Source organism: Chaetomium globosum, genomic scaffold, assembly GCF_000143365.1.
Source record: "Chaetomium globosum CBS 148.51 scaffold_2 genomic scaffold, whole genome shotgun sequence".
NCBI classification, from domain to species: Eukaryota; Fungi; Ascomycota; class Sordariomycetes; order Sordariales; family Chaetomiaceae; genus Chaetomium; species Chaetomium globosum.
Genome location: NT_165977.1, coordinates 3,172,793 through 3,189,887, shown reverse-complemented (window position 1 = coordinate 3,189,887; position 17,095 = coordinate 3,172,793). Strand labels below are relative to the sequence as shown.

Below are 17,095 nucleotides of genomic sequence, written 5' to 3'. Positions count from 1 at the left end.
TTCCTTCATGGTTTTGCCAGTCACTCCTAGAATCTTCCGCCTAAACGACAGCTACTCCCACGTCTTCAATACTCTGTTCATCTGACCCTAGTCTCGTTCCTAGTATTGCACTATACCTGAGATCAGTGCTGAGTGGCCTCTTTCATCACGGCGGTAGTCGTTACCCGCGGTGTCTTCATGTCGGCCGTCACCCCAAGCGTCCTGTCCTGGGGGATGGCGACGGTGCGTGGATTTCTGGCCTGCCCCATGTGATTCCCATCACCTCCTCCAGTGGTTGTCGGTGCCGCGTTTCCGAGGCTGTAGGCCGTCGAAGTACTTTCCTTTTTCAACATCCTGCGAGCCTTATCCTTGACCCGACCAGGAGTCGCCGGCGACGGCGACCACGACTGCTTCAACTCGCGCCTTCGGCCGCTGCTCCCGTGGGGCCAGTGCGCTCCTACCCGAATGGGATGTGGCTTCTCGCGGAAAGTGGCCTCGCGCGTGCGGTCAACGACCTCCTTGATCTTTTGCAAGTCACGGCCAAAGTTGGGCAAGTCGTACAGCGTCTTGAGCCACTTCTCAATGCCGTTTTCCTCCAGAATCTCGTTCCCTTCGCCCCTGTCCATGCTGCGCTTCAGGTCGCCAACCATCTTCTCGTGCTGGCGGAGGGATTCTTGCAGCCGCCGGAGCCGCTCGGTCTCGCCCGAGGTAGGGTTCACCTTCTTCTTTTCCTCGTTGATCTGCTCCTTGAGGAACGCCGCGGTTGCGTCGTTATAAGGCGTGATGGAATTCTTCTTCATGAAGAAGCTGAACTGGCTGCAAGCCTCCTGGATGAGCTTCTGCTCCTCCTTGAACTGTTCGACCCGGCGGGTCTTCTCCTTGACGAGCTCGCGCACCGGTTTGATCGTATCGTGGCCGTCCTGCAGACGTTTCGCCACCTCCTCAGCGCCCTCGATGACGGTCCTCTCGCGCAGATCGTACGTGAGATGCCGGTGGTCTTGGAGATCGTGGCCGCACATTTTGCAGACGTACTTTCGGCTCAACACCTTCGCTTTCATGACGGAGCACCACCGCAGGCTCCCGAATTTCAGGGTGCAGTCGTCGTGACACACAGATTTGTACAGCGTGGAGACATCTTCTAGATCGTCGGGCTCATGACCGCAATCCTGGTTGGTGCAGACGGTACGCGGCGTGTCGAGATCGATGGCCACCTGGCATTTCCGCCGCACCATCAGCATCTTCTCCAGCTCAGCCCGGGTTGGCACTTGGTTCTCCATATTCGTCAGCTTCTGGAGATCAGCTTCGTTTTCGCGCACCGTGTCGGCTATCGACTGCGAGACCTTGGCCATGGGCTCGACGAGCTGCAAGATGACCTGTCTGGCCTGGTTGAGGCTCAGGGTGCTCCGTACTTGGTGCGGCGGGATGCTGGAGAAATGCTCGACGAGCCGGGTACATTGGTCCACCGAGCGCTTCCAGCTCCTGGCGTTCTCGTCCCGGAAGCCAAGCTCAACGCCCTGCTTGAGCGCAGCCAGGTACCGGAAGCTCTCCGAATCGAAGGAGTAAGTTGTATGGTGGGATAACTCCAGCTCGTCGATCTGGCAGCCCCTCAGCAACATCTTCAGCGGACTGTAGCTATCGCCAGGCTGGTAGTTGGACCCGCGCGTAAAGGTGAAACCAAACACCATATTTCTCGCAGCGTTGCGGTGCAGGTGGGTTAGCAGCTCCGTGATGCAGAACTTGAACGTGAGCGTTAGCCGGGCATTGTTTGGCTTCAGCAAGATGAGGATCCCGTGCAGCTCGGGGTACTGGGTAAGCGTCTGCAGAATGTCCTCCATATTGGACTTGTCCTGCTCGACACCGCGCGTATCGCCAATACCCGGGGTGTCGATCAGACGGACGATGCGGTCGCCAACCTGGAAGGAATGGATCATGGTTCTCTGCGTCGCCGACTCGCCCTGGGTGCTGGCGACCTCGTCCACCGCCGTCACACCAGGCAGCGCGTAGTTGATCTCGTGCCAGTGGCTGGCCTCGTCGTGAGAGCCGAAGAAGAAGGGGATAATGAATTTGAGGTCGGGCGCTGCGATAGCCTCTTCGAGCGACGCAAAGGTCAGGTAGTTGATGAAGGCGTTGATCCACGTAGACTTGCCGACGCCCGTTTCGCCCAGGATCAGGATGTTGAGCTCTTTAAACGGCTCGAGACAGCGCAGCAGCTTATGGAACTTCTCCGTGTCATACTTCTCAAAAACCCAGCCGTGCTGGTCGCCATTGCACTGAAACTCCCACTCATCGTACCGGCACCGGCCGCAGTCGCAGTAGAGGAACTCGTCCGTGTAGCCATACTCGATCGGCGCGCGGCACCGGAAGCAGACCCATTCGCACGTTTCCGACGGCTGGCATTGCAGGCTGGGGCAAGGCACCTTGACGGCCCGACGAGTATTGGGCTTAGTCGTCTGGGAACGGTCGAGTTTGTCCCCGGGGTACTGCATAACGCAATAGTCTGCCATAAACCTGCGCACCTCGAGCAAGTCCTTGCACACTTGAGTGCCTTGGCGCTCGTGGACCACGCGGACGCTCATCGGTGCCAGTCCGGCGACTCCGGCCGCTTCTGTGTCCACGATTAACACGGGCTTCTGCGGCTTCTGTTCGAGGAGCTTGAGGACAAGGGCTGCGTTCCCGTCCCACTCGTCCAGGTCCATCGAGCTGTCGTCAAAGTACATGATGTAGACGTCGTCGCTCGTGCTCCTCTTCATCAGCTCGATCTTGAGCGATCGCTCGTAGCCAATGTACGTCGCACCGCGGTGCTCCACCAGGTCGACAAACTCGATCTTTTCGTTGTAGATGTGAGACGCAGTAGTGAGCTTCTCAGGGGCAAACGGCCCGCCCGCAAACTCGGCTTGGAGACGCAGGAGCTCCTGCCCCTGAGCGCGGCCGGCTCGGACTGCTGTCAGTGTGTCCGCATATCGCGCCTTCAGATCTGCCTCCTGAGCGTTCCATTGGCTCAGCTGCTCTGCAATCTCTCGCGCATGCTCCGGCGGCACGCAGTGGCGGTGGCTCTCGACCTGGATGTGGTAGTCGTGCAGCTTCATCTTGGCGGTATGGATTTCGTCGAACAGGAGGACAAAGTTCTCGAGGCACTGCAGGTCCAGCTCGATGAGCTTCTCGTCCGCCATTGTAGGCATCCCGCCCATCATCATCCGAACAAAACTAACCGGCAGCAGCCGGTACGCCTGTGGCTTCCCTTTGCCGTTGTTGGCCTTCTTCATGTATCTTCCAACGTTGCTGAGAAACTGCTGGGCGCTTTGGAGGTCGCAAGGAACCAGGCCATCATCGGCGACTATGTCGCCATGAACCGTGACCTCAAATTTTGCTTCCGAGTCCTGGTTGCCCCGGTCTGCAGCAAGCCAGGCGTGGGCTCCGGCGCCGGCCAGCTTCAGCTTGGAGAGCTCAGCCTCCATCTTGGCCGACACCTCCTTCATTTTTTCCTCGTGTTTGACTTCGCTCTTGATCGTGACGACGCACTGGGCTCCCCAGGTGATGCCTGCCACCACGTGGGTAGCAAAACCACTATCGAGGCGGTTGAGTGCGATGCTACCCATTGCTTCAAAGAGCGACAGGGTCTCATCCACCGACGTCGTGTTGTAGATGAGCGACATCTGGGTCGACAGGCTGCTGTCCCTCATCTCCTTCAGGAAGCTCCCAGAGCCGCTGACCTCGACCAGGCCGGCCAGGAAGCTGGCGCTCAGTCCGCTATCCATCTCAAACGTCTTGAACTTCTCTTTATACGTGTCGGTTTTGGAGATGGCCATGGACGTGGACGGGTTATCGGCCCGCTTGATAGCGTTTTCCGGGGGATCTGCGTTGAGTAGAGAGATGCCAAAGGAATCCGTTCGGGCATCATAGAGATCACCTATGTGAGGCAACCTTGCCAAGGGCAGGACGCTTCGACCGCGCGAGAGACATGGTACGTAAAGTCTTTGTTGAAAGGAGAGAGGGGATACGTAGAGAACTCACAGAGCCCCTCCAATAGGTTATGAAGTAAGTTTCACGTAGATGATAGCTAGGAAGTGGTAGTATGCCTTGGAATCACCAGCGAAGAAAGAAGAGTTGGGCAGCAGTAAAGTCCAGGGCTTTGGTGCCCTAATATTTGGCTTCTCCAAATCTCTCCGAGAAGGGGAAGCCCGCCTATGCCTCCAGCGAAGGAAGGGAAATCCAATCCGATAACGTGATGCTGTCACACTCACGGCCGGCGCCGTCGCTGTTTTGCACCTCTATTGGGCACTTGCATACCAATTAGAAGCCTGCCGGCTGCTAGTTGTCGGCGGCGGCGTCTTCAGCCGCTGCACCCCGAAACCCTTTGGGTTCGGTCTTCCCGAATCTCGCACATATTCCAGCAAGGCCACCTGTGAACTTTTCGTAAAAGAGAAGACCATCATGAGGGGAACTTGGGCCGCAAAACCCGGCTGGGCAACGTGTCCCATAGGGCAGTCGAGACTCAGAAAACAAAGCTGCCTGTCCTAGTGTGACGAGCTCGAAGCAGGAATCAGAGCTCCTACTAGGTGGGTAGGTTGGCGCTCAGGAGTTCAATCTGCTGCGCAGATCTGTTGGGCGGCGGTTCGCCTAAGTTCTAACTCACCCCTCGAAAGCAAACGTCAAAAGATTGAGGCTCTTGCTACTCACCGACACCTTTTTACCTTCAATCCACGGATATCAAAACCATTCAGGCGTACTTTGTAACGTAGCGGATCGGGAAGAGCAGCGGATTGATTCGAAAGACAGGTAAGGTTACATTAGATCGCATGATATATTTAAACTTCAGTAACTATGATATTTTTACTATGAATTATAATATACGAAGCTAGAGCTAGAGCTAGAGAAAACGAAAGGAGGAGGGGGAAATCTAAAATTGTGGGAGTATAAAAGTACCTGGGTACCTAGGTAGTTATCATCAACAGTTAACCTCGCGGTCCAATAGCTGGTACCCGGTGGGGTAACGGGTACGAGGGATATTCGATCCGTCCGCCGAGTGAACTATGATTGGTTGATTCCGTGGCCTGGCTGAGATGCCTCGGTCGCGTGGTTGCGGAAGCCTCAACATCCTCAGTACCTACATGTAGGTACCTACCCACCTAGGTACCATACTTTGATTGACTTCAATCAGATGGTTACAAGACCAAGCCGGCCAGAAGAAGACGGTTGGCTACCTTACTTAATCTTGGAAATAAGTTACACCAAGTCAAAGCAGCATCCCGAGCCTGAAGCATTGAAGTACTCTACGGTTTCTGGGATTTCAATGGCAACGAGAATAACTCAGAGCCTCTCTTCAACATGGCGAGAAGTTTGGCTACTTGCAGCAACCCTACCACATCGAACAATTGCTAGGGCTATTCTGTCAAGGACGCAGCAAGCATAACCAGGCCGCCAAACTCATCCATTCCGGAGCACCAGTCATCCCAGTCTGCAGTGCGCCACATCAGTTCCGGAGCACCAGAATCTTGGGGCGTGTAACCCAGCCGTGCCACGTCACTGATGCACTGCAGCTCGGTCTGGTCGATCCTGACGAGGTCACCGCTCCCAGCCAGAGCAAAGGAGGCTCGGGCCTCAACCTCCTCTTTCTCATTCTCGGCCTGCCATGCCAACATGTTCGCCGCCTCCCAGAGCCGCTTCTTGGCGGGCAACGGTGCGATGACGAGGTCCGTTTGCTTCCGCACATTGCACATGCCCGCTGGCTCGAAATAGACCAGCATGTCCACGACTTGATACATTACGCACAGTCTATGGTTTGATTATTAGCCGTTGCCGTTGCCGTTGCCACTGTGCCCGCAAAGTTAATACGAGTAAAAATGTCTCACCTTCGTCTCGATTCCTCAAAGATCCATTCCTCCCAAGTCGAATTCAAGTCGTTGTCGGGCGCATCAACAGCACCAAGTTGTGTAGCAAGTGCCTATGCATGTACTGTTAGCTGAGTGGTTGGTAAAGAGTATTAAGAAGAAGGCTTGACCTACAACTACAGCTGCAACCAGCAGGGAATCGAGGCTATTGTACTCCGGTTGGCCTTCATCTACTTTGAAGATGAGATAAATGAGGAGCGCCTGCATAGCAGCCAGCAGTTGCCATTTGTTCCACCCGTGATACTACAGATTAAGTATGAAACTTGCTGTTCTGGCCGCCGAATTTGGCAGGGCGGGGCCGCCATTTTCGGGCGCCCTGACAGTGCGGGCGCTGGGTCACAGCCAGGTACTTGGTACCTCCCGCGCTCCAACTAAACTCATCCGCAGATCCGCGACCCCCTTGCTCCGCCCAATTAGCGCCCCAATTTCTGGGCGGCAACCCAGCGACCCCACCTTGCTCCACCCTCCAATGAGCGTCCTCGTCCTGGGCGGTTGGTTCAAGAAAGCATCGACTCCGGAATCCAGGAATCCGTTTTCTTCAACCTGGCATCCATTTTCGGCTCCCCAGCAAAGCGGCGCGCAGCGGCCCAACCAGGCGTAAAATGGCGTCCCTCGCACTTCTCTTCGTTCCCGGCATGTCGACCGTCATCGCTAGAGCCGGTCGCCCTCGACACTCAACACCAGACACTCACAACCTCAGACACCCAACGCCAAACACTCAACGCCATCGCTATGCCAGCACGTTGCCCGCCGCGGCCGCGTGACCGCAATGCCGATTTTGTCAGGCAGTTCACCGCGAAACAGCGAGAAGTCCACGAGGACCGGATTGCGAAACAGGCAAAGGCCCTCACGGCCGACCAACATGCCGCTCTCCGCAAGCAGCTCGAGGTCATTCAGTTCCTTCCACCTGCTTATGCCGACGCGACTAAGATCAACGTTGTTGGCATCCTACGAAAATGGAAGAGGTAAAAGATCACCTGCATCGTATTCTATCGGAATTTGTGCTAATGAACCTACAGCTACTGTACATTCAGCGGCTTCGAACACTGGCGAAATGCCGTCAAGGGCGCAAACCGAGCGACGGCGATGAGTTTCCTCCAGTATCTTTGTCAAACATACCGGATCACATCGTGGGGCACGTCGTGGCAGTATTTCCGTCAGTACAAGCAGCTATACGCCAACGTCACGGGCCGCTACATGGACACGAACGATAGTAAAGAAATCAAGAAGGTACGTCCCCCAGCCTCCTACCCACTAACGTAATAGCTAACGCGCCTCGCAAGTGGCACGATGTCATCTTGGTTGCCATGTTTAAACTACGAGCGCCATGAATCCTCGGCAAGGACGTCGCGAACGTGGACGCTTTGCTTGTCCTGGTGACCTTCAATATCCGGTACGACACTGCCATCTTCCCCTGGGAGAGGCATCGTATCCAACTGCCGGGGTGCTATCTCGGCCTTGCCTTCACAGGAGCACGGCCGGCCGAGTTTGTAGACGGGGAGACGAAGACTGGCAAAGACGAGTACACGAAGGAGATCTTGTCCCAGATCGCTGCTACGAGTATCCCTAGCGACGAAGACGAGGCGCCCGATGAGGATTCCAGGCTGCTGGAAAAGATGATCTTGCAAGAGTTGGGGGATCGTGGCCGCCCAAAGGCGCTCTGTTACGAGGATGTTTTACTGATGATCGTATGCCATCCGGAAACTGGCGAGGACATGCTTGTTATGTACATCAGACTCGCGCACCATAAAGGGATGGACAACAAGCCGAAGCCGTAAGTGGCCACCTTATTTAATGTCTTAGATTTAACCATCTTTCCTCTAGGACTATCTTTTACTTTACCCCTACTAAGAGGTTGATCTTTTGCTTCATCAGCATCATCGTTAGCCTCGCAGTACACGATCGCGCGTTTGCCGTATCGAAGTTCACCAACGTCAGAAAAGTTTTCCAAGCCAAGAACCGGGGACCGGTCAAGTGTATTGCCTTACGCTGGAAAGAGGAATGGCTCAAGCGGCCTATTTTCCGCCAGCGTGACAAGTCTATCGCAGAAGAAGAATCCGACGAGCGGGAGTATGAGCCTCTTCCGTACCACAGGCTACTTTACGACATGGAGTGGCAGTCGCTCGACGCCGGAGAGGAGAAAAAGGTCGAGCCAAAGGCCTGGCGCAGGGGAGCGGCCAACGCAGCGAACGGTACGTCCTCTCCATCTCCAGAATAGCCTTGTTCTAACAGCCTGTAGGCGACGCCTCCGATGCCGTCCGCGATCAGATGATGCGCCACGACCCGAAATGGGCCACCTTTAACAGCGCATATATCAACGAGAAGGTCGGGTTCCACCTCCAGAACGCGTTCTTGGACGAGCCGACCGAGGACAGCCTGCTCGCAATGCTTTCGCACATCGGCCTCATGCGCGACCCTCGCGCGAGCAAAAACATGGTTCCCGATGAGGTTTGGGAACTGATGCCGCCCGATCCGGAGATCGAAAAGCTGAAGGAGGAGAGGGCACGGCTGAAAGGCGGCCGGTATCGGATCAAGGGCTCGGAGAACGAGGCCAGGATTCGAGAGCTGACCAAGCTGATCGCGACTAAGGAGCAGCAGCGGAAGAAGGCCGTCCAGCGAGGTTACCGGAAACATTACTTTCACAACCGCCCGACCTGGGACATGGAGACTGACGGGGAAGAGGAGGAGGAATACGACGAGCCGGCCATCGACCTGCAGATCCCCGAGCGCGCCCAGTTCGCCGAGATCCTCTGCAACCAGCCGGACAACTTGAGTTCTACGGAGCTGCTTGAACTCCGTATCCAGGCGGCCGAGCTCATGGTCGCCCTGTGCGGTAAACGAGAGACTGTGAAGCGGAACCATATCCGACGGAGGGCGCAGACGCAGGCCAATGTCACAGTGAAGGAGTCTCCCGGGCCAGATCCCTTTCCGCTCCTGATGGATAGGAAGCAATGCCCGTACTGCATCGATGAAAAGCTGTCCCATGAGGAGAGGACATTCAAGTACTGTCGACCGGCGGTAATGTACGACCATTTCGACAGGAAGCACGCACGACAGCTGAGCGGCGTGAAGCAGATATCGTGCAACCACCCAAAGTGCAAGGAGGGGCTGGAGTTCAAGCACCTGAACCATTACAAAAACCATGTAGAGAGGGTCCACGACGTCAAACTCCGGGTGTGAACGGGGAAGGGAGGAGTGTGAAGGTTCTGGCAATAGGGGACAGGCAGGGAGCAGCAGAATATCGGATAGAAACGTAGTCCTAGGAGAGTTCAAAGCAAGAGCAATAGAGGTCCATCGGGTTCTTTCCCCCCTTTGCCTCCTCAATTGGCGGCCCTCCCCAGATAAATCTCTTCCCCAAACACAAACCCAGCCTCACCTATCCCTCCTGCAACGCGTTTTCCAAAGAGCGACATCATCTACGGCAGCCCTTGGCAAAACCACAGCCTCCGCTCTCGAGCGTTGCTGCGTGGAAAGATGAGGATGGCTCCACCTCTCCCAGTGTTCTTAAGGGAGACCCGGCGAACCGCTCATGGGGTGCAGCTGGATCTGTTGCCGCCGCCGAGCTCCCTGTTGCCGGTACCATCAAACGTTGCAAGGAGTGCGAGAAGCCGACATCGCAGACCGGTAGAACGCCCACAGCGTGACCCTTGCGGTGCGGGGCATCGTCGAGCTCTTCCGTGCTGTCAAGCGCGAGGATGAGGTCGCCACACACGCATTGCAGGAAACAGGCAGGTATGGGAAAGTACTTGTCACCTTCGAAGATCACAACTTGTTCCAAATCACTAGCAATCCCACGTACTTCCGCGAGAAGAGAAGCTCCTTATTGTTTAGAGTGCTCGGCAAAGCCCTCGACTGCGTTCCTGGCCCAGCTGTATACAGTATCGAGTTGTCCGTTGGGGGAAACCTACGATTGTTAGCATTTCGTCGTTAGATTGTGGGAGCCTCGCTAACCTCCTTGAAATATCCTTCCTCTAACGCAAGGCGTTTAACCATTTCGACGTCCGGTTCAAGACCTCCTGCTGGCCTCGACAAAAATACTGTGTAGTTTGTTTTTTGAACCTACCGGGGTAAGCAAAGCTCGGACGGAGGCAAGACAAGGCTGACCTTTCTCTCGAACTCGACAAGAGACTCCACATTGGATGGAAACCCACAGATGAGAGTCCACCTATTCTGTCGGGCGCCCTCTTCGATCTCCCCGTCCAAGATGTTGACCACCATATCTGTCGGGACAGGCAACCCTTCCTCTAAGCAACTCTTGTTGGAAACGACATTCAGACCGAAAGATGGGGAGAAAGAATTGATTGATTGACCTCTTTTTCTCCTCCTCTCAGAGTTCTTCAGAGCGAGTGGCTTTTTATACTAAATCTCTCCTTTGTCTCCTAGAGTTAACCCGTAGTTTTCCGAGTCTTTATGCTGCTAAAGTTCCATGAATCCGTTTCCGGTACCTTATCCGTTTCCGGTGCCATGACTTTCCAACAGGTGGTATCCGCCAGAAGGTTCTATATGGCGAATCCAACAACTCTTGAGATACTCAGCGTGGAGGAACGTGGGGTCCTTGGACCGTTCCCGAACAGCGCTCTCCAAGAAAAGACACTGAAGCCAAGCTTTATCGGCAGCGAAAGCCTGCTGGACACGGGCATCTGGAACGGAAGGTAAGCCCGGAGCAAAGACGACGGGAAGACGCCAGTCACGCTTCCGAAAATGAGCCTCCCTCTCGGTCTGCAATAACTTCAACCATTCCCTTCCTTCCGGAGAATGGATCTTGGACACCAGACCCTGGAACTTGTCCAGATCCGCGATCTGGCACCCGCGGACGGTGTCCCAAAGATAGAGAGGCATCGAAGAGAAGCCGAGACGATGCGTTATATCGAGGGGAAGGTGCTCACCAACGTCAATGGTGGCGGCGCAGGACAGGAGCTTGCGGCCCTGTGGCATGAGTTCGAAAGTCTTGAATATCCCACCGCGTTATCAAGTCCTTATTATTCTGCTGCCGCGTAATGGGTGTTCCTGTGGAACCTGGGTCAATCCAACACCTTCCTCTTCTCACCATTCCATCCCCCAGACTCTTCGCATCCGCACACAGCGTGTAGTTATACTCAAACCCCCACTGCTGAAGCATCGTCCTCCTATTGTCGCTTATCGTCTTACTGTCCGTGTCGGGAGACTGGTACCTCTAGGTGAGTTCCGTGTTGGGGGGGAGATCTCGCGTTGCGCGCGCGATGAGAAGGTCGCCGATGAAGGAGCGGGCCGCGGTGCCGAGGTAGGAGTGGTTGAGGTATGAGGCGAGCGGCCAGATGCCGCAGGAGTGAAAGCTAGCTTTGGGATGTTCGGAGGGGTTAAGATAGGTAGGTGAGGTGGGCGAAGGTGATGAGAGGGCTGCCGAAGGCGTTGATGGCGGCGATGCAACGGAGGAGGAAGCTGGGACGGTTAATCAGATTTGTGGGGGGTTCGACGGCGGGGAGGGGGGACGTACGTGTCGCTGATAGGCTGACTGTCGACTTGGGTGATGGCAACCGGCTGGTAGGTGAAGCTGCGGGTTAGCTGGGCTTTGGCCGCTGCGTTGTCGGGATAGTCGAGGCACTGTGCTTTCTCTGCTAGATTTCTGACCGCTACTGCCGTGGTTATTACGAACTTGGCATCTAATAGAGCGGCATTGTTGAGAAATTCCAGGGACCGGCTGAGCCTCGCGGTACGTATCTCTTCCGGAGCAAGGCTATTAACATCGTGCTCGACATCGTGCTTCTCCCAGCCAACGACGAACGGATCCCAGCCGCGTGGCGGCGGAAACTTGATCACAACGGCACCGGGCTTGGAAGGCGCAGGGTAACAAGCACTTTAATTCACGCGGAGCCCGTAGCTTCCGTATAGTGCTGATCCTCCGTCTGGTGCTGGCAACATGCGTGCTGGCGGCCGGAGGACCTGTAGTCTGCCGTAGGGTCGGCGCATCCCTTAGCTATAACGTGTCTTCTTTCGGGAAATGAACTGCAGGTGGTACAGGTGAGATGGCACTCTCCGAAGGCCATCACCCTCGGACTCGGAGTCAGACTGGCTCTTCTGGAGGAACTGAGAGGGAACGGTCGGTGTCGCAATTCTCGAAGCCTAGACACAAGTTAGCAGTTTGTAAAAGTTTTGCATGTTAAATGAAGAAATAGTTACCAGGATCTGGAAAAAAACATTTTAGAAACCCCGAACAGCTCGTGTTCCCAGCAGCCGTCAGATAGGTTTGCCGGAATCGAATGCACTAGATTGAATGAGCATCCTTGTCACGGGCACAGCCCGTTCCTTGTAGGGTTAGGGTTGCACGGCTGAACCCCGAGGTGGGCTGTACGTAGCTCTGCGCTGGTCTGTGCGCAGCCACAGGGTTTTCCCTGAGTGCGCCTCGCCTCCCACATTCGGTTCCTCGTGCAACCACGCAATATACCAGCTTGCCCCTACCACGGTGATCCTGACCGTGATAATCCTGTTTAACGAAACAGACTAATATAGACACTTACGCTTTTTCTCAAGACAGCTGACAGTCCGCTTAAGAAATTTGGTCTGGTCCTGTTCAAGAGACATCAAGGCTGAGCTAGCTAGATTACTGGATTTCGTAAAGTCGCAACGCTTGAAGTACTGCCAGTGGGCCAGGGGCGTAACTCCGCCATGGCGAACGTCCTCAGAGCCTGTAAGGGGGTAATCTCGGGACGTACAAGCGACCTGGTGAAGGAGCAGAAATACGGCCGAGAAGACAGTGAACCAGACATCCTTGTAGCATGACAGGACGAAGGCCTGCAGAGTTTGGAGCACTTTAGGAGCGAGCTCCTTGATGTACTCGTGGCGGATAATGTCAAATTGGGCGACAATCATCCGTGGTACTGATATCCGGCCAGATTCGAGGCTTATACCCAAGTGCTCCTCACCGCAGAGCGACGCCGACTCGATCTCGTAACCTGGGAGCGATGCTGTAAGTGATACGGCCAAAAGGTTCATACATCCAGGAAACGTACGCATGGCAAATCACAGGAAAATAATCTCCCGCAGGAAATCTCGCTGTCCAGGATATTTATCCTTCTCGTCAGGAGCATTAGTAAAATCCAGTGTGGTTCTTAAGTCAAGCGAGTCGTAGTGTATCGCGAGCATAGCGAACGCATCCTTGATCATACCGTCCGAATCTGCCGGCGCTTGAAGACCACTACGCGCATTACACTCGATGTAGTTATTCGCGGAAAGTCTTTGCAGTTTGCTTCACATCGGCAAGACAGAATGGCGGAAGATCCTGTGCCTTTGGCTCAAAACGTCGGACTTCGAGGGATAGTCGGAGCCGGTCGTTTGCTTGGATGGTAGGGCAATCTCTGGAGCTTGAACCTCACTATTGGTGAGGTGCAAGGCTGACGGAGGGTTGGGAGGGTGATGAGAAGGGATAGCTGTAGGTAAGGGTGTCCGTCGCAAAGCACGGTTTGCCCGCGAAACTTCCGCGCTTGCTGGTAGGCCCGCCATCGGCACAAACTCAATCCCCCACCAGCTTCGCCCAGTACTGTACCGAGGAGGTTTCGCGGCCTGTAGAAGAAAACTGTATTGGGCAAGGTCTAGCTGTGATTTGAGAAACTGTCTGAATCCCACATGTAATTGTCGGGCTGTGGACCGTCTTCACTTAGTAATTTGAACTTCCACTGATTGATCGGGAACTTGCCGCCGCGATCAGCTTTGGCCGGGCTCAGACCTTCCATCTCAGCCGTCCTGCGCTACATTACACAAACCCCATTTCGGTAACCCCCCGTATCGATTCTGAGCGCACACCGTGAGATTGAGTCAAGCCCCAGCCGCAGCGTCTTCCAATAAATCCCACTCACACGGCCTTCGAAGTGTGCGAAGCTGTCCAGACGGGTTCCAGCCATACAGGGGCTTGCCAAGAGCGTCGCCTTTTGCCAAGAGCGATCCTTTCCAAACCAGTCAAAGCGGTTATCTAGTGAGTCCAACCTCTCATCGATCGAAGGTGAGCTGAGTTCCAGTTGACCGCCACATGGGTGCGGATATCCCTACCATTCATAGATTGGATCAAATCAATGCATACATACCTAGGTATACACCGGGTGTGGATTCTAGAATCCCACCGGGGCCGTTCATCGACCACCAAAACAGGAATCAGCTGCATTAGCGTAGTTTACTCCCTTGCTGAAACCCCTGCGCTGGCCCTTTCCGCGCGTTTCCACACATCACGCATTTCGATCAATAATCCGCACTATGGGTCAAAAAAGCGACAGCCCGCTTTCCGTGCCGGGTACCTAGTCGGTCCTTCGAGTTCAAGTTACCTACGGAATGCGGGACCTTTTGTCAGAATATCGGGGTGGAGGCTTCGGATATGAAGTAAACGGGGCATGTTTAGCTTAACCACCACCCCTCATCTCGACGGGTAAAACCCGGACAGGACCCACATGTCGGGATCTGAGCAAGACACGAACGAACAACAATAAAAGGAGCACCGCAACAAGCGCTGAAAACAACCATACTTGATTTCCTGATTGGACTAGTGAATCCCGTATTCTGACACCTTTCTAGATTGCTCATCTAGTCCATGGCCCACGGATGCCGCTCAGCACAGCCCTTGTTAGTATGCCGGAACAGGGCGGTGCGCGACGGGAACGTCTCTGTGCAATGCCAACACCTCCGGCGGATCCAGGGCACTTGCTCTGCCTCGGCCTGGATTGGCGTCTTGGTCTTCTGCCTCCGCTCGTCGCCGGGAGACAGACTCTTGTAGTCCACGCTATTGGCGTCCTGAATCCGGCCCTCCGCTGCGGTTTCCGACAGGACAAACTGGTGGTCGGCCAGTCTCTTCCGGCGCCACCGCGTGTTGGGCCTGTGCTTAGGGTCACGGAACTTGGGAAGCGCAACCGGCGGCTCCCCAATCTGGGCCATGATTGCGGCCGTCCGTTTCTTTTCGTCTGTGGTCTGTGAACCCTTAAGGCGGTGACTTTTGCTCTTAATCGTGTCCCCGGGGTAGTACGACTTGTACCAGATGGACAGCCGCTTAGAAAGGTGGGCAGCGCTCACCAGGCAGTCTAGATTGCCCTGGCGCAGGACCTCGATCGTCTCCGTCACAGCTTGGAGCGCGTCCCCAAACTTGTTTCGGTCAAATCCGCCGTCGGCTTTGCCCATTACTGGGTCCAGCTGGCAGACAACGAGAAGTTCGCTCGAGAAAGCCAGCCCGCGGGCGGCTTGGCCATATCTTAAAGACCTCCGCTCCAAAGTCGTGCGACAAGAGTCCAGCGTGTGAATCCGCAAGTGCGCCGCATACCAAGCAGTTGTCTCCGCCTTGCTGTCGGCTTGGATTTGCGTGTAGGCGTGGAGCGCGGCAATATCTGCCCGCGTAGGCCGGAGGCTCTTGACGACTCGATCCACCAGTGGCTTGTACTGCCTCTCAAACTGGTTGCGGTTGATGGAGAAATCCCTCTTCCAGTACCTGGCACACGAGGTTCCCATGGTTAGCAACACGGGATGGTCATGGCCAACCATCCCCGCGACCATGTCCATCGTCTTCCCGCAGCCCATGCCAAGTGTCGCAATGAAATGGTACGGTTCCGAAGAATTCATCACGCGGATTAAACACTCGACCAAAGTAAGCAAATTGTCTGCTGGGTTTTTCAGCGTGGCCAGAAACGAGCTTCTCAGCCAATGGAGGAACACCCGGAGGAAGATGGAACGGTTGGCACTCGTCCGGCCGGGAAACCGCACCCTTAGCAGGGTCATACAGGTTCGCCAGATCATAATCGGGAATCCTGGATCCTGGTGAGCGGTGGAAACCGCGCGGTCGAGCGCCTGGCGCAGTTGGCCCAGAAGGAAAAGTATCTTGCTGCCCAGCGGTGCTTGGCCAGAAATGACTGCCACGAGGCCGTCGCACTTGTCGGACACCAGCTGCCACGAGGGCGAGCAACCCTCAGCGGTTAAAGTCGCGGCTGCGTTTGACCTGGATGTGTCGAAGGATTTCTTGACAAGGCAGTCGATGGCATGGAGCATGGCGTGCTGGCAAGCGTATGGCTCCTTTTCCCTAGATGGCCTGGGACTGATACGAGCTTGACGCAACTTTGCGATTAACCGTTTGTTGGCGGTGAAAAGAAAGGCAGAGAGGGCCCCCTTTGCGTGGTTCAGGGATCCTGCCGCTCGCACACGCTTTTGGGGCTCAACTTCCTCGTCGCTTCTCTGGTTCTTGATAAAACGTCCAAACAAGGTTCTCGGTCTGCAATCACGGCCATACCGGACAAGAGGACGTCAGCGTTTCTCCCAGGCGATATAGAAGAGTGACCAGACTGGCGTAAAGGCTGGCAGGGACTTACGCAACCTGTTCCCCATACAAAGCCCACATCTCGAACGAAACTTCCTTCGCCGTATGGTTTTCGACAAGGTAGAAGTGGGTGATGGTCTCTGTCCACTTAGTCCAGTCGATTCGAGCTTGTTTGCTCGCCGCGTGCGGGTGGCTCGAGGATGGTTGTGTCGCACCAGCTCTACGCTCTTTCGTCTTTCTTGCCGCTGGAGGCCGGGGGACCCTCGGGTCGAGCTGACGGGCGCGCCCCTGTTGCTTCGTAGCTTGGGGAGCGGCTGTAATCGGGGCTGCATCGATTGAGACTTGTGAATTGGGACGGGGAGCGACTGAACTATCAATGAGCGGAAGTGAGGGCCGCGGGCTGCCGTGAAAACATTCACGAGGGCGCAGAAACTCCATGGGTGCACTGGTGATGGTAGAATCAACCACTTCAGCATTCAACAAAGCCCCACCGGTGTTGTGAGCAACATCGAGAAAGTTGACCGTACTGATGTCACCAACAGGAAACAATTGGGAAACACAGCTGATTGATGGAAAAGCGGTTGACGTGCCGGCGGAGGGAGTGTGGGAGGGAAAAGTCAAAAGGGCTGGCGAGATGTGTGTGGCACCGCTGGAATGTGGGTTCCCCTGTGCCTGCAAGCTCATGAGACTTGCAGGGAAGCCGTCCTGGCCAAAGACAAGTGGTTGCCCGGCCATGAGGGAAGCGTCAGGGTGAGTGGAAGACTGAGAAGGATGGATGAGAAAGGAGGTCAAGTCGGCCATCATGAAAGGTAATTGTTGAGAAAAGGAGTCATCGAAGGCGGGAACTCGGTCGAATTCGGATTGCATGGTTGAGTATGTATTGGTGGCGAGAAGGCAGCGAAGCATTGGTGAACAATGAAATACAGAACCAGTTGATCGGGCATCTATTTATGCTCGACCTGGGCCTTTTGAA

At 55.3% G+C, this 17,095-nt stretch overlaps 6 protein-coding genes across 6 annotated transcripts; 1 reads left to right on the top strand and 5 right to left on the bottom strand.

Annotated features, from left to right (window-relative positions):
- Positions 1–122: 122 nt before the first annotated feature.
- CHGG_03135 (uncharacterized protein) lies at positions 123–3,785 on the bottom strand (the record flags this gene model as incomplete). Its single annotated transcript, XM_001229650.1, has 1 exon — positions 123–3,785. One exon carries the CDS (start codon positions 3,783–3,785, stop codon positions 123–125), a length of 3,663 nt encoding a protein of 1,220 aa, XP_001229651.1.
- Positions 3,786–5,360: 1,575 nt separating this feature from the next.
- CHGG_03134 (uncharacterized protein) lies at positions 5,361–6,074 on the bottom strand (the record flags this gene model as incomplete). Its single annotated transcript, XM_001229649.1, has 3 exons — positions 5,361–5,751; positions 5,829–5,920; positions 5,982–6,074. The coding sequence occupies 3 exons, from the start codon at positions 6,072–6,074 to the stop codon at positions 5,361–5,363; spliced, it is 576 nt and encodes a 191-aa protein (XP_001229650.1).
- A 49-nt stretch (positions 6,075–6,123) lies between these two features.
- Positions 6,124–9,047, top strand: CHGG_03133 (uncharacterized protein; the record flags this gene model as incomplete). The annotated part of the gene is made up of 6 exons (XM_001229648.1): positions 6,124–6,213; positions 6,285–6,832; positions 6,902–7,097; positions 7,211–7,641; positions 7,692–8,059; positions 8,383–9,047. The coding sequence occupies 6 exons, from the start codon at positions 6,124–6,126 to the stop codon at positions 9,045–9,047; spliced, it is 2,298 nt and encodes a 765-aa protein (XP_001229649.1).
- Positions 9,048–9,279: 232 nt separating this feature from the next.
- Positions 9,280–10,085, bottom strand: CHGG_03132 (uncharacterized protein; the record flags this gene model as incomplete). The annotated part of the gene is made up of 2 exons (XM_001229647.1): positions 9,280–9,649; positions 9,931–10,085. The coding sequence occupies 2 exons, from the start codon at positions 10,083–10,085 to the stop codon at positions 9,280–9,282; spliced, it is 525 nt and encodes a 174-aa protein (XP_001229648.1).
- Positions 10,086–10,313: 228 nt separating this feature from the next.
- CHGG_03131 (uncharacterized protein) lies at positions 10,314–12,857 on the bottom strand (the record flags this gene model as incomplete). The annotated part of the gene is made up of 6 exons (XM_001229646.1): positions 10,314–10,814; positions 10,915–11,038; positions 11,341–11,700; positions 11,863–11,966; positions 12,289–12,327; positions 12,384–12,857. The coding sequence occupies 6 exons, from the start codon at positions 12,855–12,857 to the stop codon at positions 10,314–10,316; spliced, it is 1,602 nt and encodes a 533-aa protein (XP_001229647.1).
- A 1,554-nt stretch (positions 12,858–14,411) lies between these two features.
- Positions 14,412–17,028, bottom strand: CHGG_03130 (uncharacterized protein; the record flags this gene model as incomplete). Its single annotated transcript, XM_001229645.1, has 2 exons — positions 14,412–16,077; positions 16,175–17,028. The coding sequence occupies 2 exons, from the start codon at positions 17,026–17,028 to the stop codon at positions 14,412–14,414; spliced, it is 2,520 nt and encodes an 839-aa protein (XP_001229646.1).
- Between the last annotated feature and the right edge of the window lie 67 nt (positions 17,029–17,095).